The sequence below is a fragment of the Lobosporangium transversale genome, assembly GCF_002105155.1.
Source record: "Lobosporangium transversale strain NRRL 3116 chromosome Unknown BCR41scaffold_10, whole genome shotgun sequence".
In the NCBI taxonomy this organism is placed as follows: domain Eukaryota; kingdom Fungi; phylum Mortierellomycota; class Mortierellomycetes; order Mortierellales; family Mortierellaceae; genus Lobosporangium; species Lobosporangium transversale.
In genome coordinates this window covers 48,570-73,347 of record NW_019028988.1, presented here as the reverse complement: position 1 = coordinate 73,347, position 24,778 = coordinate 48,570, and the positions used below count along the sequence as shown (strand labels likewise).

General features: G+C 42.6%; 5 protein-coding genes and 1 non-coding gene across 6 annotated transcripts; 3 read left to right on the top strand and 3 right to left on the bottom strand.

The window, feature by feature from the left end:
• Positions 1–3,545: 3,545 nt before the first annotated feature.
• Positions 3,546–6,997, bottom strand: BCR41DRAFT_369040 (hypothetical protein; the record flags this gene model as incomplete). Its single annotated transcript, XM_022026429.1, has 3 exons — positions 3,546–6,023; positions 6,105–6,506; positions 6,629–6,997. The coding sequence occupies 3 exons, from the start codon at positions 6,995–6,997 to the stop codon at positions 3,546–3,548; spliced, it is 3,249 nt and encodes a 1,082-aa protein (XP_021883243.1).
• Positions 6,998–10,372: 3,375 nt separating this feature from the next.
• On the top strand, positions 10,373–10,735 carry BCR41DRAFT_12657 (hypothetical protein). The gene has a single exon (XM_022019472.1). It carries the CDS (start codon positions 10,464–10,466, stop codon positions 10,689–10,691), a length of 228 nt encoding a protein of 75 aa, XP_021883242.1. The 5' UTR covers positions 10,373–10,463; the 3' UTR covers positions 10,692–10,735.
• Positions 10,736–11,071: 336 nt separating this feature from the next.
• Positions 11,072–14,653, top strand: BCR41DRAFT_394261 (hypothetical protein; the record flags this gene model as incomplete). The annotated part of the gene is made up of 5 exons (XM_022028630.1): positions 11,072–11,197; positions 11,322–11,376; positions 11,819–12,202; positions 12,291–14,110; positions 14,210–14,653. 5 exons carry the CDS (start codon positions 11,072–11,074, stop codon positions 14,651–14,653), a joined length of 2,829 nt encoding a protein of 942 aa, XP_021883241.1.
• A 647-nt stretch (positions 14,654–15,300) lies between these two features.
• BCR41DRAFT_t48 lies at positions 15,301–15,372 on the top strand. Its single transcript has one exon. It is a non-coding gene; the product is annotated as a tRNA-Pro (tRNA).
• A 3,026-nt stretch (positions 15,373–18,398) lies between these two features.
• BCR41DRAFT_302825 (hypothetical protein) lies at positions 18,399–19,867 on the bottom strand (the record flags this gene model as incomplete). The annotated part of the gene is made up of 2 exons (XM_022020686.1): positions 18,399–19,526; positions 19,625–19,867. The coding sequence occupies 2 exons, from the start codon at positions 19,865–19,867 to the stop codon at positions 18,399–18,401; spliced, it is 1,371 nt and encodes a 456-aa protein (XP_021883240.1).
• A 793-nt stretch (positions 19,868–20,660) lies between these two features.
• On the bottom strand, positions 20,661–24,760 carry BCR41DRAFT_349477 (glycoside hydrolase superfamily). The gene is made up of 7 exons (XM_022023473.1): positions 23,855–24,760; positions 23,132–23,524; positions 22,981–23,034; positions 22,328–22,883; positions 21,975–22,222; positions 21,405–21,852; positions 20,661–21,284 (listed from the first exon to the last, which is right to left on the bottom strand). Exons 1-7 carry the CDS (start codon positions 24,376–24,378, stop codon positions 20,697–20,699), a joined length of 2,811 nt encoding a protein of 936 aa, XP_021883239.1. The 5' UTR covers positions 24,379–24,760; the 3' UTR covers positions 20,661–20,696.
• Positions 24,761–24,778: the final 18 nt, after the last annotated feature.

Genomic DNA, 24,778 nt, shown 5'->3' with positions numbered 1-24,778 from the left:
ATAAAATGATACTGAAGAAACAATTGCAAGGGATTTTATAATAGACGATAAGGTAAGCGAACGAGGTTCCTGTGTTGATCTATTTTTCATTAGCATCATTTCATGAGAATAATGATTACCACTGACTATCATTCATGGGAATAATAACTACTACCAATCGATCTTAATGTAAGCTCACATCAATAATAACTCACCCCTTTGTGGCTCACTAACGAACGGATGACGATGATGAGCCAATAGCAGCCAATGTGTGACAGCATAAGTCAGAATGGCAATAGCAATGTTGACCGAGAAGTTACAGGATCCGGACCAGGGACTAAAAGTGGAGCATACTAGCCTATAGAATGTCAAAATCCCTAAGCATGGGGTCGAAGCATCCAAGATTGGTACGTGCTGGATAGCAGAAGGCCTCTCGTCCTATCTTTACTCTCTGGTAAGATAAATGTATACGAAAGCGTTTCATGTCCTCTTTTATTTTAAATTGCGTTACCTTATTCACTCTCTGGCTGGAATAGACAAACCTGTCTTAGATTAAGAAAAAAATGACGATTGCTCTTATTGGCGACCATTCAAATCCAGCCTGGCCATTCGTGAGCAAAAGCCAATGGAAAGTAAATATCATACAGGATGCGTGACTTTGTGGAGCAGAAAGAGGCAATCATCTAAACATCGCAACTAATAATTTAACAGAACGATAACACGCACAAAAAATCAAAAAAGCTTTGATATCCACCATCATCCTCAGGAACGGCTCCTCTCGATAAAACAAAGTCTGAGCTTTTTTTTTGTTATCCTCTAAAGCATACGCATCAGAAGTCTGTTTACTGAAGGGACGCTGAAAAAGCACAACGGCGATTTTTAAATCAAGCCTGGAAGGAACGAAATGTATGCCAAAGATGGTGGCTTACAACTTAATCGAATGGAGGTTCATCCCGATCAATCAGCTGAACTACGGATGTGGATCCATATTACGAGGCATATCTGAGCTGTTGTATATACTGTGTGAGCAGAATGTAGCCTTATCCAGAGGAATATATAAGAATACCTTCTACGTGTAGACGCCATGCAGAGTTGCACGGAGATATTGAATAAAAGCAGAGGCTGATAATTAATGTGTACACTACTGCTCTTGACGCGTACTAGCTTATACAAGGACATGGCACATTATTCTCTTGTTTATGGCAACTAACTAACTAACACCTCCCGCTTTAGTCTTTAACTTGATGCTCTCAATCGCATGCTACTTGTTGTTCTCCCTAGTCGCAGCTCTGCAAGAAATGACACGTGCAAAAGTGCATTCGCTGCACACATTGCATTTAAAGCGGTATTCTTTGATCGATCCGCCTGGCATACTATTCCTCCAACTCATTGTCTTTGAACCTGTCTATAATGATGGGTCTTAGTGGTGGTCTGCTTAGGGGTTCTTTGGTCACGTAGGGCACTGGTGGCGTTGCTACAATGGGCTTAGACACCTCATGTGCGGCCAAAGGAAGACATTGCTCGCTTATAGCCACTCTCTGCTCCGGGAGCTTTCTGTTGACTTCACTCAACCCACTTTCATCTTGAATACAGACGTTACTAGCGTTAATGACCGTTTGTCTAGTGCCTCACTTCAAGCGATGCCGATATTGATCGTCCTTATTCACAACCTGCAACATCCGAAAAGAAGCATCTAGGGACCCTGTGGCCAGGAAGTAGCTTTCCTCAGAGGCACTCCATACAAGTATATGGACATATCCGCCCACAAAAGCAGTGCTATATGATCAACATCTCCCTAACAAAGGGATGTGATTGTGCCGCATAAAAGGACAGTGTTCCTGTGTAGTTCGCACATGTCTGCACTACACTACCTCTACAACCATACCGAGGCCAAATTTTGTAGGAATAAAAGTAAATGTGGAAGGGAAAGGTAACATTGGCAACAGCCAATTAGAGATAGATACAACATAACCCAATCACCATTGTTGATCCCCTTAAGAGCCTATTCAGTCGTGTTTCCATACCAAGTGTGGTTGTTTTATTGCTTTTGCATGGTTTGAAGGGGAAAAGGTTTGTAAAGTGGCGACGCTGATAACACTAACCAGGGTGGCCAAAAGAATTAAGTCACTTCTCGCTTCATTGAAGAATGAACTCTTTATGCTAAAGCAGCCTTTGGGCTGATATAGAGCAGGAAGAGCCTTTGTAGACGTGTGGTATATAAGGGAAGGCTGGTATCTAAACAATGAAGATATGACAGGACTTGTGTCATTTTCCTTAAGTCATCCATGTAGAACTTTATCCTACTTTTGGGTCTATGTCGTGGTAAGCACCCAAGGCGGTTGGTAATATGCTTAGGATAATATGACGGTGGCCTCGATACCAGAGACACTACCCTGTTCTTGGGTAAAATAACAGCGGGGTGGCTTCTTCGACCTGCACGCTCTTCCTTCTTCACTATGTCTAATTGGATATCTTCCAGGTATATCATAGAGGAGCTATTCCCGATAAGATCTCGAATATTGTCTAGTCCTTTGAACTTTGGCCACGTAGGGCGTCGGTAGCTTTGCTACAATGGGCGTAGGCACCTCATGTGTGACCAAAGGAAGACACTGCTCGCTTATAGTTCCTTGCTGCTCCAGGAGCTTTCTGTTGACTTCACTCAACCTTGTACGCGATTCTATCAGAGGCCTGTCATAAACTGATTGAGAGCGTGTCAAAGGGGCACCAGGCAGCCTACAAAGTCAAAGGAAAGCATACAAAACACTAATTATATAGGTTGCCTACAGATACAACACTACTAGAGAGTACCAATACAATTGACAAAATGGCTCGATTGTCATTTAATGATCGTATTGACACCAGAAGCAATGATATTGGGTCCCAAAATTGTGTATGCTGTTCATTATTACAATTGCTATGTTCATTCAGCTATTTCTCTCCACCCAGTCGGTTTTGAGCATGCAGCAAGAGAATGGAGTAACATCTCTCATGGCAACAAAAATAGACGGGTGCCCCTTGCCCTGGAATAAAGTTTCGGTTTATATTTGAAAGTTTGGAATGTTGATTTCCAGCTTCCTTTAGTTAACTGCCTCCAATTCTTGTTCGACCATAGTAAAATTTCATCCGATTCACTTACGCTGATTAGGCAGTCTGATCTGCCATAAATTAGTTGTAGGCCTTGTTATTTACAAAATCCTTTAAGTCCTTGACCGCACTCGCTACTCCAAACACTCCTCAAAGTACTGCTGATGTCATTGAAGCATGCCTTACATTGTCAATTCATAGGCTGAAATAGACTCGCTCCGATCCCTCTAAGTGCATCTTGACAAAATGTCTAAATTTTTGGATGCTACCTACTGGAGGGGATGGTTATAACATCTGTCTAACAATTTTATTCGACATCATTGTAGCCCTCTCTTACTTATATCTGAATAAACCACTACTGATTAAGAGCAGTGATGTATGGTTTAGCATTCAAAGGCATCCTTGGCGAACTATGTTTGGTAGCCGAAAAGTATTTGCTGCATTGATCACTGCCTCTCTTTTATCTATTTGTCATCCGCATTTTAACTTGACAGGAGGTTAGCAATCTTTTCAAGCGACATGGCTAACCTGGATGCATTACCATCCAACAATCTCAAATTAATATTCATAGAATCCAGCTTCTGGTCCATAGAAGCTAATCTATTCTCTAGTACTGAGACTCTGTCGGGCTCGGAAGGCGTTGCTGGTGCAGCTGCAGCTGCATCCAATCGCTTTTCTAGCGCCAGGATCTTAGTCATAAGCGCATCATGGCGTTCGGCGGCTTCTAGGCGGGCCTCAAGAGCAGCAACTTTGGCTTGGAGAGCATCAATAGAAGGGGCAGTGGCAATCTGGATAGAGGTCATTCCAGGCACTGGCGCACCAGATGATATTGCTTCTGGGATTGGAGTCATCGGTGCAACAATGGACGGAGTAGACAGGGAAGGCGCGGTAGCTGCAGCGGGTGGAGGGACAGAAGCTATAATAGGCTCAAGAGCAGGAATATGAACTGGTGCGAAACTTGAGAGAGGAGTTGAGGCCGGAACTGGGACTGGAGTTGGAGCTGGAGCTGGAGCTGGAATTGGGGCTGGGGCTGGAGGGACATCGTCATCGTATGGATCATCCTCGACTACAACTACATTATCACGATGAGTAACTTGAGGCACAATCTTGGACTCCTCGGCATACTGGATCGGACGTGTCTCCATATCATCTTCGCAATAGAGTGGGCATGGCGCGTATCCTAGACAAGCCGAAGTTTTAACAGGAGTCTTCTTGCCATGGTACACCAGAACCTTAAACCCGTATACCCGTCTACAGTTCAAGTCCACAAGAGCCCATATCGTCCAGTTAATTCCTAGGTTATGCTGGCCCAACTTCATATCAACTTGAGTGACGCCCGTCTGTTGCGCCTTATATACAATCTTGTGAAGGTCTGTCACAGTCAGTTTGATGGGAGCTTCTCGATTGGCACAGATAGAAAGAAAGTAGTCAGGGGAAGGCGACTTGGTGATTGTGACAAGAGTCCGTTGACTAATATCGATATCATCAACAAAAAAGTAACCAATATCGTTTTCTTTGCGAGGCGTGATACCCATGACAAGGTGAACGTACTCTTGCACAAGTGAAATACTCTGCCCTCCAATATCCGTTAAAGTGATCCGAACGCGGAGTGGATGATGAATAGTCAAATGCGCAAAATTGATTGCGACCAGGTGGTCTCTGTCCTCTCTGACCTTTTCCGGCTTGTCAACAGTAAACTCAAATGGGATGTCGATCGCTTGTGACGGCGCCACAGAAAGTGGAAACTTAGCATTCAGCCGTAATCCGAAGTATTTGACGGGTTTGTATTCCTTCTCACCCACAAGGCGGAATTCGGCTTTTGCTGACAAAAAGATAATTTGGTTCTGAGTCGATAGAGGTGCAGTATTGAGCGCGCGCCAGTGCCCCAGGAAGCGATCAATATCCCGCCGTGAAACCAATTGGTTATTGTTAGCCACCATCTCTGAAGGAGCGCTCAAAATAACGGGATAGCCGTGTGGCGCTTTGGTCTTGAATGTCCTAGGTTCCCTTAGGCGCGTCTCCCGCAGAACTGGGCCTAGTTGAAGCGTCTTTGGGAACACGTAGGGCGTCTCGGGTTTGTAAACCTGCCATTCTCCCTTAGATAGGTATTCGAGGGATTTTCCAGGCGCCATACTGACTTCCTTGGGGTCGATTGGTAAGATACATACTGTTGGCTCCTTACTACTCTTGACCTTGACAGTCAGTTTCATGCCTGTGATTTGTTGCGTCCCTTGATCCAGAATCCATTCACCCATTGAATAAGCCTCTGTCTCGCCTTCAGGAGCATTCTTGAAAATACGTGTGTTACCGGTTCTTAGCACTCTCTTCCGTTCATCCTCTATTCCAGCTGCATCAAGGATTTCAAGATAATGCAGAAGATCATCCCTGACGTGGCCAATGTTGACAAGCATTAGAGGGATCGGGATAAGCTCACCCCAAGTCTTCCACCGAAGCAGCTTTCCTACACGGACCTTCTGCGTACTGTCATCCTCCTCCAAGTCGATTTCAATAAGCTTAGCCCAGTAGTCAACAGTATCCGAATAACCGAGCAAACCGTAGGACCAAGGATAAAAATTACTGTAAGGGTATTTAGAATGGTGTTCTGGCTGATGATACCCTATCTTACATGGCGACGTCCGGTTGCAGCAACGGTATCGGTCATAGTTGGCGACCGCAGAGTGGAAACCGCATGCTTGGGGACCGTTAGCAGAAATTTTGTAATCTTGATTGCATTGCACACAAGTTAGCTTCCGCTCAGATTCCCATTCTCGCTGCTGATTTGCAATAGTTTTGATGGTATCTGCGACGTTAGTGCTAGAGGACTGGCGAATCAACTCTTCGATCTGACGCTGGTTCTGAGCCATCACTTCCTGCAAATTAGATCTCATCTGAGTCATAACTTGGTCTGACATAGCCAAATGCATTTTTTCTGCAAACTCTTTGACAAGTGTAGGATTGTTCTAATATAATAAAAATAAAAATCTTCAGTATTCGTCACCATATCCTTTCTCCTCATGAATACAAATAGGGAAAGCACTCACATTAATGGCTTCTTGTCCTCCATGGTCTTTAATGAAATTCTCGGCGACTAGGTCCCTAGGGACCGCTCTCCTCAGGACGGAAAGGTCGCCCGTCTGCTGGATCTGCAGACTCATCATCAAATCAGAGGAGCAGCTAGAGATACGTTCGGCCATGCTCTCAAAGTTTTGGGTATTAGACATCTTCAACCGCCGGGCAACCCTGCCTTGCTTCCTGTAGGCTTCAATCAAGGCCGCGGCATCCTTGAGCACATCCTGAACTCGTTGCATGACTGTCCGGAGTATATCCATGACTTCAATGCGTTCCAAAACAAGTAGATGACTAACCATGAAATTGATACGCTCCATCAAATCCTGACATTTTTCATCGGTATCACGCGCCTTTTGCTCGGCATCAATTATAATCTAATATTTTTATTTTTATTTCATATTTTGGGCAGATGTATTAAATTAGTGGTGAGGAAACGGTGTCACATACAGAGTAGCTCAAGTACCCATAAAAGCCTTTTTTCAAGTCATTAACTAACCTTCAAGATGACAAAGACCGGGGCTACGATTGGCACCACTTTTCCGACATCGACAATCTTGTCTGCCAACTGAATCATGCTATTGAGAACTGGCTTGGCATTATCACCCAAGACCCTCTTAACCGTCGATAAACCGAGCGCACCCATTTCATGAACCTCCATGACTTTATTACCAGCTGCGAACATACGGTTGCCAGCAGTATCCAATCCTCGGGCTGTGGTACTGGCTGGCTGGTTCTGCTGGCTTTCTACAGTCATCATACGATCCCGGATCTCGTTGAGTCCCTCTGCGTAAGTGGCATTAGTATTAGTTGTATTATTGATGCTAGCAGCATCAGCCACGGTAGGTTTTGGAGACATCCCGGTCATGTCGCAGTAGATCTTGATGCTTTTGTGCTTTTAAAAAAGTAACTCGAGCTAGGTCTATCCTTGTTCTCCTTTGTAACTTGTCTTTGGCAATCGAACAAAGGTTGAAGTAATGAGTAGAGATAGGAGACAATATGCCTTGATGAAGCTGTAAATGAATAGAAGAGAGAAATGAAGAGGAAGTGGGGCGAGGTCGGAAAGTTTATAATAATAATAAAAAAAAAAGTGAGAGCAATAAATAATTCGATTTAGTACCAAAGTAAAAACATTAACGCGGCGCGTCTATGCATGTCGCATATCCAGTCAACCCAGTGGCACTGCCACTGCTCAGACGATGGCTTATGCTCCGAGGAACAAGCAGCCTTATTTTTATAGGTAGTAATCTGAGCAATGTAATGAGATTCGACATGATTGTCCGTCCTTGTCAGGATGTTGTATATATAGAAATATGTATCTATTGTTGTAGGAAACAAGCTACAAGTTCTCAATATATCCTATCGTAATTGAACTGACCTTTGCAGAGCAAGCACTTTAATGGTTACTGAGACTTTCAAGACAAAAAAAGAATCTTTTTTTTTTTCTTTTTCTTTTTTTCCTTATCTTTTTTTTTCTTTTTCTTTTTCTTTTTCTTTTTTTTTCTTTTTCTTTTTCTTTTTTTTTCTGGAGTTTGGGCTTTGTTTGGTAGGGCCGCGAATCAACATTAATAAATTGATGTATCTAGTAATATAAATTATATATATACGTGTTTTTCTTTGCAAGCTTTATTTTCTTGGTAACGGAAATAAGGGTCTTTGGTAATAGTTGTAAATAGTATATGGATAGTTGTCCGGTAATGGCATTATTTATTGTACAAGGAGAGGAGCGACAAAATGCTGTCAGCGATGTTTTGATTTAAAAATAAAGAATAAAAAAGCTGATAACGTAAATTCATATCTGAAAACTTCAGATGCGAAGTATATTTGCTGAAATGTCAGTAGATACTTTGCTCGTGCGGCTAAAAAAAAAAAAAAAAAAAAAAAAAAAAGTGGAACAACTCCAGCTTTGAATTCCCCTTACTTTTCTTGAGGCGATTGTGAGAATGTAGACCTGCTATCGAATATTCTACTGGTAGTTTCGGACAGCTGTAAACATGTATACTTTTCTATCGCATGGTTCGTTACATAGTTTCTCTCGTGCGACATTGCATTTAATTTGTACAATGTGTACGGTTTATAAAGTTGAACATTAAAACTAATGAGCAAAAAAAAAAAAAAGTATTTGATCTATTGGCTTATCAGTTGACTATTAAGGACTAAAAACAAAAAAAAAACAAAAAAAAAAAAAAAAAAAAAAAAAAAGGAAAGCTCTTTTTGCAGTTGACAAACATGCTAAGAAGAGGACAGGGTCTTGAAGAAAAAAAAAAAAAAAAAGATGAAACTCCATGCCGTATGCCGCACGGGTTTCTTGAGCGAATTTTCTCAAAAATAAAAAAACAGACATAAATACAAGACTATGCGACACCTTGGCTCCAGCAGCAGTACATGTAAACTAAAAACTGAAACAGGGTTAGGTGAGTCTTGGAAGGATGGTCCATCGCAGGCCGTTATGAATGTCTGTATTTCTAACAACATCAATACGTATTCTAATAAGAGAGGATAGAAGTACATGTAGTGAAAAAGAAAAGACTATTAGAAATGAATGTATTCTCTGTTTTATAAGGAAGAGCAGCTCATTATACTATAGTGTAGAATCCATCAATGTGGCCTTCACATGGCATATTAAAAGGTTTTTTTTGATTAATTATTGCTACTTCCGACAGATGAAGGAAACTTTAAGCTTTTTTTTCTTATTAAGCATTAACAATCCAACATGGTTGTATATGGCTAATTGTTTCACCTAGTCAGGCATTTTTATACTCTAATCCAGAATGATAACATTTCTTGCTACTATACATGAATACACCTGTAAGGAAACAAAAACATCTTGACCGATGCTCCCAGGCTACAGAAAGGCGGCATTCGATACAAAACGAAATATGGGTTGATTTCTGACCTCCAAACTGAATATTGAAAAGTGAGCAGAAAAAAAAAAAAAGAGTGATGTGAAAAGATTCATTACTTTACATGAACAGAGAAATAGCTTCATGCAGAGTATACTCTCACTCCTTTCTTAGTCTTGGAAATAAGCATACATGCAGCAAGCAGAGTCTAAGGGTCACTAGAAGAGAAAAAAAAAGAGGAGCCCTGTGTTCATCTGCGGATGAGAGCCAGGATTCAAAGATGTTGTAATAATTCTATCGGTTATGTATTTTTGTGGTATAAAGTTAAAAAAGAGTGAAAGAAAGGATCCGCTTAGGCCTATAAACAATGTAGAATTGATCCTGGCTGAATAAGGGCAATTTGATAACCAGACCAAGTGTACATGATGTACATGTATTAATACATGAAGATGGGCGTTGTGGATACTCCTTTCTTGTTGCAATCCCTGCCCCTTTGGTCAGAGAGATTAAGAGATTTAAAAGAACACAATGACTGGTTTTTTTTTTTTAGGTCTAAGGGGCACATGTATAAAATGAAGTTGTTCCTGAATTTAAAAGTGTTCAGGAACACTTTCATTTGCTGTAATTGCAGCAATTGCAAATTTGGGGGTGAAAGAATAAGGCTGCTCATTAAACGAATTATCGCTGCAAGTCAAAACAAACAATTGCCGCGCGCTCTCCTCTCTTTTGTTATCCTTTTATACTAAGCCTACAGAGTGTGTTTATGCTCACTTCACAAAAAAAAAAAAGAGTCAGTCATCATTACTTTGCTCAATCATTCTGGCTGGTTCATTCCTTTTTTTTTTTTTTTCTTCTTTCCTTTCCTCATTCATCTCCATCCCTCCTCATTCCCTTTTCCTTTCCCTTTCCGTGCACTTGCCCTGCAAGCTGTGTCACTTTAATTTATTTTCTGTATATTTTTATTTTCTTCATTATACCATTTCATTAACGCCTCTTCTCGCTATTCCACGCCACCATCCTCACGACCAAAACGACCAAAACGACCAAAAACGACCAAAAACGACCGAACCAAACAACTTTTACGAATTGATGCCCCTTTCCCTTCAACAATAGAGAGAAATTTGACAACAACTTTTTCATTTTTATTTAATTAAGAAAGTATGGCAATCCTTGCTGTTAATTGATAAATGACCACTGCACATTTCTGCACCCATCTGCATATTTCTGTACATCTGTACATTGACATTTATCAATCTTAGCCCAATATATCATTGTCATTCCTCCCTCTCCTCCTCGGGGTCTCATCATACTCTATTTTCATCTCCTTCCTGCTTGCTCCCCTTTTCTCTTTACTGTTTTCTTCATTGACGTCGTTTTGGTGTGCTTCAATAACGGGCCATTTCAGTATTCATTAAAAAAAGGGTCATGTATCAATCATGATTTATAAAATAATACTTCAGGCAAGATAATCGCCTGTTTACTCCGAGAGTAATGCATGTAACGGAAAGCACGGGATACCATGGCATGATGGCATGGAGTTGGTCCGACCACGATACTCGCAATAGAACTCTTCACACTTTTGGCGCCCTCGCATTTCTCTCTAAATTCGCAACTCTGCCATTGTCTTCAACATTGTCATTTGTCTTTATTGACTCTCTCTCCCACTTTAGCTTTTTCTTTCTTTCTTTCTTTTTTTCTCTGAATGTGGTCGTATTTTGACTTTTCGCTCCTTTTCTAATGATTGCAAAATGCATATTGAAATATGATGATAAAGACAAGAACCACAATGTTTGCTGGGAAACAACATTTATAGCTGATTCTGCTCCATTTTGTCTGTGTTCGCTCTCGTTCTCCCCCCCTTCTTTCCTACAAAACACTCCCTATGCTCTTTTTCTCTCTTACTCTTTTCACATTGTGGTCTGTAACTGTATACAAAATAACAGCTAACACACTCCCACAATTGCTCTCTTTCTTTTTTATTACTATCATTATTCTTCATCAGTCTACTATTCTGTACTGTTGAAAGAAACAACAAACAGTCCAAAGTACATACAAAAAAAACGCAAGTAACGAATCACCACGCGACTAAATAATACATCATGCCCGAGACCGTTTGGGCCATTCACAACTTCGAGGCCGAGGCCGAAGATGAAATCTCCTTTCACATTGGCGAGCCCATTATTGTCATCCAGAAAGATGAACTCTACCAGGACGGATGGTGGGAGGTAAGCTAATTGACCTCCTCATCTCTCACTCTCCTCACCTCCTTTTTTTTACACGCAGAACACCAGATACAGCCCAAAGTAGTCCTTAATGTATATCTTTTTACTCTCTACTATCATCAATTAGGGTACTAATGTTCGTGGCGAGACGGGTCTGTTTCCGCAGAACTATACCGTTCCAAGTAAGTCCTTTTATCCTTGTCGGAGTATATGTGAATGCAAATGTGTATAAGAATGACCAGGGTCTACCGATCTATGGCTCTGTCTTCTCCTACCACCAATAAGGGCCCGGTACATCCTTCATCTCTCCCTTTCAACTTGGCAAAATGAAAAATATTATCTATCAATTTGGCTCTGGTTTAAATTGCAGTTAGGCCAAGTTTTTTTTTTTCTCAATAATGAGAGCGCCTGATGTTTATTCCCAGCCTGTATGAAGGAAGAATTGGGTGCATGTTGTCAGAGTCTTTTTTTTTTTTCCTCAATATGTGGCCATTATCTTCATAATGATCGAATTCTCTTAAACATGATCTCGGGCGAGGTCCTAGATAAGAGTCCAAGAACCAGATAAAAAAAAAAAACTCCCTTATCAAATATTGACGCCCTGTCCCCACTTTCTTACAATAGATCCTCCTGACCAAAATCAGTCCAATTCACCCACAGGCGACCGCAATCCATATCATAATGAAAATATCAATAACAATAAATACGGAGGCAACAATATGAATGGTAGCCACATGAACAATCTCAGCAACGGTCTCAACAACATGCACATCAACCAGAGTCCTACGATTAGTAGTCCAACCTCTGGCGGTTCTCGAATTGCATTCGGAGGCAACAATGCAGGCAATGCTACATCCAATGGAGGCTCTAACAAAGTCTCGCCTCAAACCATCGAGGAAAGTCTGCAGGACCCTCAATTGGAAGGTCACCCTTCAACCTGGAACATTGATCAGGTGGCCTATTGGTTGCGCTGGGTCGGATTCGACGGCGTTGTCAACAGCTTTATTGGTAAGATGAGGAAAAAAAAAAAAAAAAAAAAAAAAAAAAAAGTGCGGCTAATTAAAGCTGTTGTAATTTTAAACTCTTCATGATACAGATAATGAAATCTCGGGCGCCATTTTGTTGGAATTAAACCTGAACAATCTTAAAGAGTTGGAAATCAACTCGTTTGGCAAACGCTTCAACATCATGAATGCAATCACAACATTGAAGCAGCTTACAAAGGGTGACAAAGGACCCAAGGGTCAGTATGCTGGCCTAACCAACTCAGTCGGTGCCATGTTTGCTGGAGGAAATGGTGGCGGACCAAACATTCCACCACGCATGGCTTCTGCTGGAGGACCCAGTCCTCGCGCTTCATACGATCCTCGGAGTGATTACGTGAATGATCCTCGGCAGAACCTTCAAGATCCTCGTAGTGCTCCCATGTCACCCCCTTCATCTGTTCAGTCCCCCACATTGCGTCACCAGCAGCCTTCAGATTATGATATGCATGGACGTAACCCCGCAATATCTCGTTCCGACACTGTGGGTTCTGCTAGCGGCGGAAGCTTGGCTGAAGCCAATGGTCCTAAAGGCAGTCAGCGTCAAAGCGCCACATCTGCATACTCATCAACGTCAAACCATCAGCGTGGTCAGTGGGATCGTAACGCACCCCGTCCGCCACAAATGCCTAGCCCAGTGTCTCAGCAAATAAGAGGACCCAACTCGGCCCACTCTGATGAGCAACCTTATGGACTTCGATCGATGGAGCAGTCAATGGATCAATACCCTCGAAATATGCCAACTAGTCCTGAGATGGTGCATCAAGAACCGTTTTCACCTGATCAGTATCAGGAGCCATCATCTCCAAGGCAACAACGGAAACAGCATGTTCCTGATAGCAGTCACCGTCAAATGAATGGTAAAGCAGACCCAAGTGACAAGGTTGTATCTCTGGAGCTTATTGGGAAACCTGATTATGCTGGATGGCTTAAGAAGAGAGGCGACACATATAGGACTTGGAAGAGCCGCTGGTTCATGCTCAAGGGCGTAACTCTTTACTACATGAACTCGCCCAAGGAGAACGCCAGCAAGGACTACATCAATTTGGTTGGATACAAGATTATTCAAGATGAAAACATCTATGCAGGAAAGTACTGCTTCAAGGCAGTCCATGAAGAACTCCGCAGCTTTTATTTTTATACTGAAAGTGAGCATGATATGAAAGGATGGCTCAAGGCCCTCATGAAGGTTACCATCGGTCGTGACCCCACTGCCCCTGTGATCTCATCCAGTAATATTCCTACGATCCCACTCCATGTTGCCAGAAAGATGGCTCCTCGACCACCTTCGCCTTCTAGGCGTAATCGTGCCATCGGTCCAAACGGCCAACCCATGCGTGCTCAGCAACAGCAACAGCAACAGCAGCAATATGATCAAAAGTATCAGCAGGAGCAGCAACGACAGCAGCAGCAGCAACAACAACAACAACAACAACAACAGCAGCAGCAGCAGCAGCAGCAGCAACAACAACAGCAGCAACAGCAGATGTTAGACTACGATGATCCGGACTCCGACGGTGAGGGATATCTCCAGGATGAATATGAGGGGAATTCTAAGCAATATTACCAGAATGACAACGGCAATGGGATGAACAATAACATGCACCAGTCCCAGAATCTTGGCCGTCAAAGTCCTAATCATCAACATCAGCAAAACCAGCGGCATAGCTTTGTGCAACCTGACCAGGATGACGGTCATAACAATGATGGTGATCCATGGCGAGATGAGGACGATGAAAGATATGGCCAACAGCAACGTTCTCAGCATCTTAAGAACTTACGGCCTGATAGTGAGCTGGACTCATTCCATCACCAGGGTCATGACAGCCTTTCTTCATCTGGTCAAGGCCCTAGCCATCAAGGTGGACATTGGGTAAGTCGGCTTTGTAAACTCTCTCAAACATCGTCTTTTATACTCATATAATCTAAACACTTTTTTTTGGTCACTTACATATGGATTTAATTGAAATAGACGCAAGAACAATACGTTGATTGGATCAACCGTAACTTGCCTCCTTCAGTGGGACCCGTCAATGATATGACACAGTCACTGCGTTCAGGAGTAGTGCTTGTACGGCTGATTGAGCAGCTGTCTGGCGAGCAGGTCGACAAGAGAATTCCCAATGCTACATATACTCTTCAGATGCTTGAGAATTTGCTGACTGCATTCAAGTTCATGGACCGTGTTGGCATCTCAACGGATGGGTACACAGTCAAGGACATTTTCAATGGAAATGAAGAAAAGATTGTGCAGATGTTTGAGAGGATCCGTGCTCGGTTCCCGGACGATAGCTACACGAACGGAGGCAATGGCAGTAGTTCACAAGCTAACGGAACGCCATTGCCTCAACAGCACACTGGTGGATCAGAGTATGAAGCATTATATGATGAGGCAGCACGAAGCACGATCCATTGAAATTATAAATAAGGAATTCAGGAAGTTTTGGGTGTGATCCGTTATTAACATTGTCCTTTTTCTCTCTCTTTTTTCCCTATCTTTTACTCTTTTCTCATTTTTTTTCTTTGCTCCGTCCCTCCACGCCATTGTATCGTGAACTTTTGACTCCTTCCCTTTCGCTTTCGTTGATCCTTTAATTTCCGGTCATGGCATGGTTTAGCTACTATTGATTAGATCAACAAATTAATCGGACATAATAATTTTCTTTTTCTTAATGTACTCTTTCTATTAATTAATTTATTATTTATCATTTTCAATTATTTTATGTTATGACAAAGTAATAGAAGAAAAAATATGTGTATACTCGTCGTTGTAAATCATATTCACGTCCTTCCACCCCAAAGAACCTGCCGAGAAGAGTAACAAAACAATGAAAATATGAAATAATAATAAAAAAATGTCTCGGACGATGTTCTCACATATGCATACCTAGCTTGTGTAAATTGTGTAAACAGACGTCTTTTTTCTTTTTTTTTTTTTTTTTTTTTTTTTGATAACGAGGACCCATAAGCGCCAAATGAAAGCCCAAGATATTGTAGTGGCTATCACGTGACTATATCTATTTGGAAATATAATGTTATTTAAGTAAGCGAACATCAAGCGATGGCCGGATGGTTTAGTGGTATAATTCTCGCTTAGGGTGCGAGAGGTCCCGGGTTCAATTCCCGGTTCGGCCCTTCACTTTTGTCAAAAGTTCGTCTGACTTGGTACTATTTTACAGTCGAATAAGGTTAGATCCTATCCTGTTACACACCTTATTCGCGTCTTTTTTTGCAGAGTATTAGGCTTACTCCAATGCGTGTTGGTAGATCGACCTTCCTCAAATAAAAGCATCTTTATTACGCCCACCCTAGTTAGTATCCAGTGCTCGTCCATTGATACCTTGTTGTGCTATTGAGAAGCATAAGGGCTCAAGCTCGTATTGAATTTTTTTCCTAACTTTGCCGGGCCGGTTTTTTATGTATGCGGATGTTTATCAATTAAAGGCAGATTTTTTTAAATTTTTAATTGAGACAGATTTCGATCATGGTCAGGATATGGACGCTTCCAAACATGACGTTGGGGTAGATAGCAAGGATATCTGCAAATACAATAAATATGAATGGTCTTTTCCACGATACCTACCAACTGGGTTTACGTTGAATATTTCACTAAGTAACAAACTTCTTTTTTTAGCATCCTCAAGCTTTGATAATGCTCGGTATGAAAGTTGTCGCTTAGCCAGCTATTTTCAATATTGTTTTTCATCTGAAAGTGTTGGTTAGTATTCATTGACATTATTAAACCCACCTAAAGCAACTTAAAAGTTATAAAATTAAGCGGATCCTCAAAAGTTATTGCAGTTGCATATTGCATATTTGATTTTGCTACATAGTACTCTCAATAGATTTCGGCTTTAATAGAGGCGTTCATCAAGAGGCCAAGAATATATTACTTTCATTTATTTAAATTGTCTCAAGGCCCAAATGTTCAAGCGCGGATTGTACAACAAAATGGCAATACACATCAACGTTCATACATTCAGATCTAATGACTTGTAGATTTGCAGGGATACCTTCGTGTATTTACGTGAGAGCTAGATTGTTGATTTAAAAACAACACAGAAAGAATATATTTATAAGAATATAGGCCAATACAGGAGCCATGCTGGCTGCTCATAATCATGGACAAAGCACACGCTCCCCTTCCCCAACCGTAGCCTCATTCCTTGAATGCTAATAGTTGGGGCTTTTGAGCACTATATTTTACTCAAGAGGTTACTCAAGTACTAGCCTTTAGCATATGACAGAAAGGGCAAAGTTCTTTATCCAAAGGTAAACCATATGACTATGGAATTTGCCAAAGTCTCATCACAATCATCTAATCTCAAAGGTGTCAAGAGTTTGAGTTGGCACTCAAGGCGGAGCAATTAGAGATCATGACTGTCGCTCCATCTGGAATCTTAGTATGTGACAAGGTGCTGCGATAAGAATACGTAATACTGGCATCGTCTTTTGAGGTGAGGCTCCATTGCAACACAAGCATTACTTTGATGCTACCATCGATAGGCTGCTTCGAGATAGTATGGCACAAGGCACTCCATTCGGTGGTAGGGTATTTATGTTTGGAGGTGGCTTCAGACAGGTGCTCCCAATCATCGTTTGTGAGATGTAGGCTAAAACTAGGGATGCTTCATTGCAAAGATCTTGTATTTGGCCTTCGGTGACAACACTCAGGTTGAGTAAAAGTATGTGGGTTAACAGTCATCCTGAAAACTGAGCATATGTCGAATGGCTGCTTCGCATTGGTGACGGAACAGAGCCGACGGCTAGCATTGGCATTCACGGCGGCTATATCAGAATACTCAGTAATTTAATCTTGATGCCCCTGTTGTGAATAAGGATCGCAAACGTGGGTAGTTGTTCATTAGCCAGATATCCTCGGATATCGAAGATGCTGGGCTCCGTCCTGAGATGCTCGTTGAACGCGCCATCTTTAGCCCCCTCAACGAAGATGTGGATAGACTAAACCAATTGGCTACCGGCATGCTCTGTAGTGCCCGGTAGTTTGCCATTTACATTGGTTAAGATAGCCTTCAAGGCCTTGAAGCTACAGCTACGACTCACTGTTGTATCGAACAAGGAAAAGATTGTATCCTTATTGCATCGTGCGGATGGGGCGAAACACTGGTATATTTCCTTCCTCTAATTATTTGGCTATTCCCAGAGGGACTCATGTAGGAACAATCCAATAAGTCCGACAAGAATATAGCCATATTCTTTAGCTTCCTCTTGGATACCAAAAAAAAAAGACTATTGCCTACTTTGATGCAAAGCATGAGATGATGAGCATTCTTGGTATTTAAAAATAATGTGGCCGACAGCAGTGCATCTAAAATTAATGTTTTTCGTGTTAACCTATCTGAAGAAGGTAAAATCTCTCATTTGGAGCGGTTCACGCAGGGAGGAGTCTTGCTACTTCTTTCTACAGAGGCAGCAGGGATGGAGTGCGGTGTAGGCGATATCGGGTGGGTTGTTCAAGCCAGTGTACCAGGTTTCATAACGTCATTTGTTCAACAAATGGCCCGGGCGCGTAGCTCGCGATCCACAATGGAAGGAGGCACCCCCATTTTTATCATAGGGGCAAACATTATGTAGCGGTCATGGCCGAGGATTGATAAAATTCCCGTCTAGCAACGATAATAAAAACCACTTCTTGATCTCATTGATTATCGGCCTTACAAAAACATCTCAGAATTTTGGGAAGGTCATAGACACTGCACCGATTTTTGAATTAACAGGATGGACCCGTTCTTCAAAATCGAGATCCTCTCCTGCACAAGTGGCATCAGTCTGGAGGATTTGAACACCGCCGCTCCAAGACAAGATGACGCCATGAAAGATGGCTGTTCCGTGCTGAGAACTGATAGCAGCATGTTAGGAGAAAGGAATAAAAGGGAATGGCTCAAATGAGGATCCTCAGGTAATTCTGAAAAGACATTTGCGATCATCTTCGAAGCGCGAGTTAAACGCATTGGTGATAACACGGTCGTCGATAAAGTTCAAGTCTATTTAATGAATCGAGATTATCGATTGCGTTGTCACTGATTTAACCACATTCTTGCAGTTATGCACACAATACGTATGGACAGGCGCTGCCATCATTTATTCCCATTCTCTAATTATCTAAATAACTGCTTTCTATCCAAGAATAGCATAGCTTCTTACATGAACCGCAGATCGATAAAGTCACCTTCACGTCCAACAATCTTCATGCCCTTTCGGCTTGGACAGCACTCTGTCAGTCGGTGATCACCCCAGACAACCACCTTGTTCAATCTAGACGCACTTTTCACAAGCTGCTCCATGACTTCATCATCCATAGCACGACACCAACTGGCATCTAACATGGTCAAGTTTTCACACTTAGTTATGGTGAGTAAAGCATCTTTTGTAAGTTCATCCAGTCCCTTGATGTTTAGCGTCTCCAACGTTGTGGCCGAGTGAGCTGTGATTGCCATCAATGCTTCATCCTTGAGCATTACACAGTTCTCAAGGTTGATATAGCTCAGGCCACGGTTTACGGTCCAATCCTTGAAGAGTGTTTGAATGGCCTCTGTTGTGAACTCTTCGCATCCAGAGATATTGAGCCGCTCCAAACGAACACAACTTGGCCGGATCGCGTCCAACAGAACTGGATCTTCAATTTCCACGAACCCTTTAAGTTCCAGCTCCTCCAATCCGGATCCCACAGCTTGAATGAGTTTGACTACTTTCTCAGTGCTCACTCTATCACGTTCCGGATTCCGCAGACGTAACGATTTCAGTTTTGTCAGATTTGAAATCGGTTCCATCCATTCGTCGTCCATCTGACCACAATCTCCAAGTCTTAAATGGGTCAAGTTAGGGCAATTATCACATAGTGCCTTAAGCGCCTTTAAAGAGAACCTGGCGGAGTGCTTCAGTTCGAAGCGTGTAAATCTCTCGCCCATGGCCTCAAAGAATTTGATGTAGGACGCCTCAGTTATCAAGATGGGTCCAATAAGAGATAACGATGTTAATTGAGATAAATGGCTTGTATAGTAATCCATGACAGAATCATCGATGCGCCCACAAAACTTGAGCTTGAGAGATCGGAGACTTGGACAGAACTGAGCAATATTTTGGAGACCTAATGCATTGATATCAGTGCAGTCATAGAGGGATAAATCTGAATGACGAGAGTCCAAAAAGAGCTGGAGAGTATTCGCATTCAAAGATCGGTTTCGGCTGATGATCCTGCATATTTTGTCCATGCTAAGGTCACTGATGTCTCCAAAGCCTTCTACATCTTCGATACAGTTTGCAATTTTCTGAACACGAATTTGGTACAAGAAAATAAAAATTAGCCATGAAGCCTTTCCAAAACACATGATATTAGGGAGGAAAGTCAGGCCAAAGTCTTACTTACCTGAATGCATAGATCCTGGAGCGAAGGAACCTGACTCTCAATCTCTGCTTTCTGCGCTTTTCTCCTTGGTCGCTTGACAGGCCGAGCTTTGGGAGTAGCTACTGAAGGACTAGAGGAGGAAGCGCAGGTAGGGCATAACAACCCACCATCATTCTCATCCACCGCAGGCGTGGCCCCAGCCTTGATCGTAAATCGAGCTCTGCATCGTGAACAAAACTCAATCTTATTGGAGCCTTGTGGCATCCTACCCTTATGGCTAAACTTGGATCGAGAAACATAGCCGGTAATGTCATGGAAGTCCTCGTCATCGGAGTCGTCCGAAGCGTCTTTCTTACGAGAGCGCTTCTTGGATGGATGGGCCTCAGCGGCTTCAGTAGTCTTGGCCTTGGCGGCTTTGGATGATGAGGCTGCTGATGCAGAAGAGCTAGAAGAAACGGCGGCATCGGCGGTAACAGCAGTTCGGGCTCGGACTCGAGTGGTACGAGTGCTTCGGGCTGTAACAGCAATAGGTATGAGGCTGGGTTCGTCTTCTTCTTCATCACTATCGTTACCATCGTCTCCTGTAACAACGTGTGATGCAGACTCGACTCTAACGTCAATAGACTCAGAGAGAGAAGTGCCGGTCGAGGTCGTCACAGTCCTTCCTCGGGTCAATCGAGCGGTACGGGTAGTTCGTGAGGCGGATGAGGAGGAGCTCGCCTGTTGTTGTTGGTCTGGTTGCTGCTCCTCCACCTCTTGTTCCTCCTGTTCGGTGGAGGCGGTGCTAGAGACAGCAGTGTTGTTGCGAGGAGGACGAGGTTGTGGAGCAGGGTTGGCTCGACGAATGCCACGTTCATTCAAGAAACTAGTCAATGCACTAGTAGGTCCACGAACATTGTTGACATAGGTAGTACCAGCACCACGATTCCTTCTCGACATTGTATTGGGCAAAGTAGATTTGAGAGAATGGAATGAATGAAGAAAGTGTCAAACGAAGCATGGATTGGTAAAAAAAAAAATAAATGTATATTTTTAGTGGCGTTCCATGTCAAATCATGGAAAAAACTTTTATTGGTCTAAAAAAATGAAAAAACTACATGATAAGGCAGGAACGGTTTGAGTTGTCTTCTGGCATGGCATCTCTAGCCTTGATTGACTGTTTTTTCACAGATTCTCCATATTCCAGAGCCTGAACTTCAATTTTATCGACAACAGCTGTAGGTCGACGAAGAGGCTTGATTCGGATCGAATGCACTGCACCCGGCTGCATATTTTTATGTCGGTAGTATAATGTCTGACGCTCCTTCACAAATAGCCAGTCGCCATCACTCACTTGGATCTCCAGCTCGACTCCATCATAGTGATACAGCGGTACAAAGATCTCGGTTTCAAATGCAGTCGTTGTATCCTTGGGTGGATGGCCATACCATGTTGAATTTAGTTCTGTTTTTTCACCGGACGACCCAATTAGTTGATTGGCCAATGCCGAGTCACTGGAGTTGACAGAATCAGAATGCAATGGAGAGGTGTCAAGGTCCCGATGTAGCTGTTCCGGTGTGGTGATGTGGACGATCGGCACCGGTGCTTGAATGTAGTTACAGTACCGGAACGTGTACTGCAACGTCATTAGATCAAACTCGCTCGAGATTGGTTCTCCTACCACTTTAGCTGCATAGGGTCGCTTTTTTTTTTTTTTTTTTTTTTTTTTTTTTTTTAAAAAAAAAAGTCAGATTAAATGATACATACTTGCCTTGTTAGTCAATCCTTAAGAGTTTGGGCAATAGAAGTTGTATGAACATACCACAATAGCATCTAGTGCGCGACCCCCAAGGTGTCCCTCATGATAAGGTCCATGGTCTGATTCCTCATGGTCAAACGAAAAATAGGATCGATCAAATGGGGAGTCCATGATCGTTTCTAGTCCGTCGTCTCTTTCGGTGTAGAGTTCGTCCTCTATTGTGTCGCTGTCTTCGTTGTCGGTAGAGTTATCGTTCCCACTGCCAACGGCATTACCGTTTGTTATGGTCGGTAGCTCGCCAGAGCCGTTCTGAGCTGCCGCTCTCCGCATCACTTCCTTTGCAAAGTTTGGAGCCTGTTGCCTAAGCGATGTCTTTGAGGAGGAAGGTGATCCTGCGCTAGAGAGGCGAGGAGTCGATGACTGGGGCGAATCTAGTGAAAAAATGGAGAAATCTTCGCCGTTCCAATGATCGCCATAAGTATTGTCGTTGGTGGCGTTGTAATTCCAAAGGCTGATTATCATTAGAGAAAAAAAAATCAGTCAAGTAAAATCTACAATACAAGAAATGGCTAAGAACCACTATGTACACTATACTCAGGGCCCATGTAGATTTAGTTGCCTAATCGAGCTTACGTGAAACTTAGGAGGTTTGATTCCAGAGCAGACAAAATGGCATCCAGAAATTTGGAGTGGTGTCCATAGTCTCCACTCATGAACGCTGCTCGCTGGTTGATATCCATAGGGATACCACATTCTCCAATGAGACATGGCTTTATTCCCACATTCTGCAGTCCCAATTTGAGCACATTGGCAAGCTGGCCACGATAATTTCTCTTAGCTCCTTTGATCCCGAAATATGTAGCAGAGAATACGTTCTTGCCCTAAAAAGAAAAAAAAAGTTAATATATAAGCTAAATATGCTATTTTCAACCTAGATTTGCAGCTGAGCAGAGAAGGATATAAAGAGTGCAGAGTAACAAACATACTCTGCTGAGACTCTGAACATCATGCGTAACGCGGCCATCAAATGTCTTGTTGAAGATTGAGTGCAGATCGTACCAGTGAGGAGCATAAACGATGTTCTCCTCATGATCTCCTGCCCCCCACACTGGTGGAGGCTCGTTGGGGATGGGTCCAACGAAGACGAACGCCGAGGGGGTCACGCTCTGTATGGCCTTTGAGTATTTATTAACGAAATCAAGGTAGAACCTTGAAAAGTCGATTTTTTCGCCAGTTGAAGGGTCCTTTGTGAAATAATCTGGTTTGTCTAGCTGTGCCGTGCCTGTCTTTGGGTTCACACTCCAAACACCATGTTGTCTCCACAAGCATTTGCCATCAAGCCATGCAGACTCCTTTTCCGCATTGACAATCCTGGTTTTTTCTTTCTTCGTTGGATATGGCCATGATTTGACCCAAACCTCAATTGGTAGTGTCATACCATCACCCAGCGCCATCGCCTCAAGCGCCGATGGAAAGTCACCAAAGAACAGGTTAGTACGAAAGTCATACCGCTTGAGGTTTTTAAGGCCAACGTATCCGGGACTATGTTATAAGAGAGTGAGAAGCAATGAGTGAGTTTCGATATGATTTGACAAATATATCTGTCTCAGCACAGGACAGGAAAGCATCTTTAACTTACTGTGGTTCATTCATTACTTCATAACCTATAACCGCATCGAGATGGTTCAAACGCCTAAGCAGGAGTATTAAGGTTGTGAAATAAAAGTAAGCATCGTCATTTCTATGACGCCATAATACACCGTAAGCCAATCTTATTGTCTATTTGTTACCTTGCAAGATGTTGATAGCATGCAATGTATCGATTCTGTAAGAATTGCTGGATTGTCTCTCCTTGATACGTCTTTTGAGGTGCAAAGGTGTCTCCAGCCCAGAAGAGAGTAAACATGGTGCTTGCAGCAAGTTTAGTATAGTTGGTAGGCCAGACCATAGGTGGTGAGTCGCCTGGGTATTGATTAGTATTGTGGACATAGGCCGCTCCTGTCGTCTTAAACTTTGTAATATCGAGTCCAGCCGCTTCAAATGTCCACCCCGGTGCGCCTGACCCGCCCGAAAACCGAGACCAGCAATCTTGATGTGGATCGATAAAGCACTTGATCCCATACTTTGGCATAAGTTCGATGAGCTCGATCAAGGAGTCGATAAATTTTTCATCATAAATCCCTCTAAAATGATCAGGATCGGTCGTAACAAAAAAAAAAAAAAAAAAAAAAAAAAGAGATATCAATTAGCTCCTTGTGGGGTCAAACAAGACATTTTCATCAAATGTATCAAGCTCACAAGAACACGAGGAAGGTATCGTGCCGAACATAAGGTCCCCAACTGACTAAGCACACGACAGACGTGAGCACTTTTTTTTTTTTTTTTTTTTTTTTTTTTTTAAAAAAAAAAAAACAATTTGAAGTGAAGGGTCATTGACCTCATCGCTCATCATTTTCGTTGCTGAACGCTCTTCGATATCTATATCAAAGTGGATAACTAAAAAAAATACGTACGGTCCAGAGTGCTCTAATGCCTCCCATGGAACCAGCAGACGTACAAACGTCAGGCCCCATCGTTGCAGCCTTGAAAAGTGCTCGTCTGCTTGATCCCGAGGAAATGGACGGCCCAAAAAGCAAACATTACGGTGATCGAAGAAGCCTTCATTCAAATGAGAGCTGCCATTGGGTGTAGTTGGGAGTTTTGAGTTAGCACACATGTTGACTCCTCGCAAGAGTAACGTCCTGTTCTGTGCATCCCTAAACCAGCGGCCATGAGAAGTGACCACCCCTCCTGAATACCAATCATGGGCCTTTCCAGCCGGTCTATGGGCTTTTGTTGAAGGTGAAGATGGGCGAGGACGAGGAAAAAGAGTGGCTGTTGCTGTAGTGGTTGCAGTAGCAGTAGTAGCAGTGATTGTTGCAGTAAAAGCACCTTGTGTCAATTGAGGTAATGTTCCTGTTGTTTTTGTTGCTGTTGAAAGGGCTTGATTTTGGTCCCCATCATTAACATTGCTATCAGATGAGGCATATGAGGACATGGAGGTGAAGGATGCGACTTGTTTAGTCTGAGGTCGAAGGTGTGGGCGGAAAGAGAAGTCAGACTCACCGAGCTATTCAGAGTCGGTACTGACTGGCTTTGGAGGTTTAGTATTTGCAATGAAGAGCTGTTGTTAATGTGTTAATGAAGTAAAAGTATTTTCTTGTGGATATTGAGGAGCTCAGCTAAAGTGAGTTGAAGGAGAAACAAGAGTGGAATTGAAAGGAAGGGAGTATGAGTGGCCTGAAAAGAAAAAAAATAAGGAGCGGAGAGGGGATGCTCTGATCAACAACGGATGAACAATGATGAACGAATGGATTTCTTTGCAAGAAGAAAGGGGATTTGACAGGAGAAAGAGGGGCGATGAATAAAAAGAAAAGAAAAAAAAGAGGATCAATGTC

Bases quoted from the DNA above. Each gene is read 5' to 3' on its own strand.
- BCR41DRAFT_12657 (XM_022019472.1), top strand. From the start codon at position 10,464: ATGCATGTAACGGAAAGCACGGGATACCATGGCATGATGGCATGGAGT.
- BCR41DRAFT_349477 (XM_022023473.1), bottom strand. From the start codon at position 24,378: ATGTCCTCATATGCCTCATCTGATAGCAATGTTAATGATGGGGACCAA. The intron at 23,525-23,854 runs GTACGTATTTTT...TGATCATTTTAG, and splicing joins GCATTAGAGCACTCTGGACC to AGGGATTTATGATGAAAAAT. The intron at 23,035-23,131 runs GTAACAAATAGA...ACTCCTGCTTAG, and splicing joins TGCTATCAACATCTTGCAAG to GCGTTTGAACCATCTCGATG.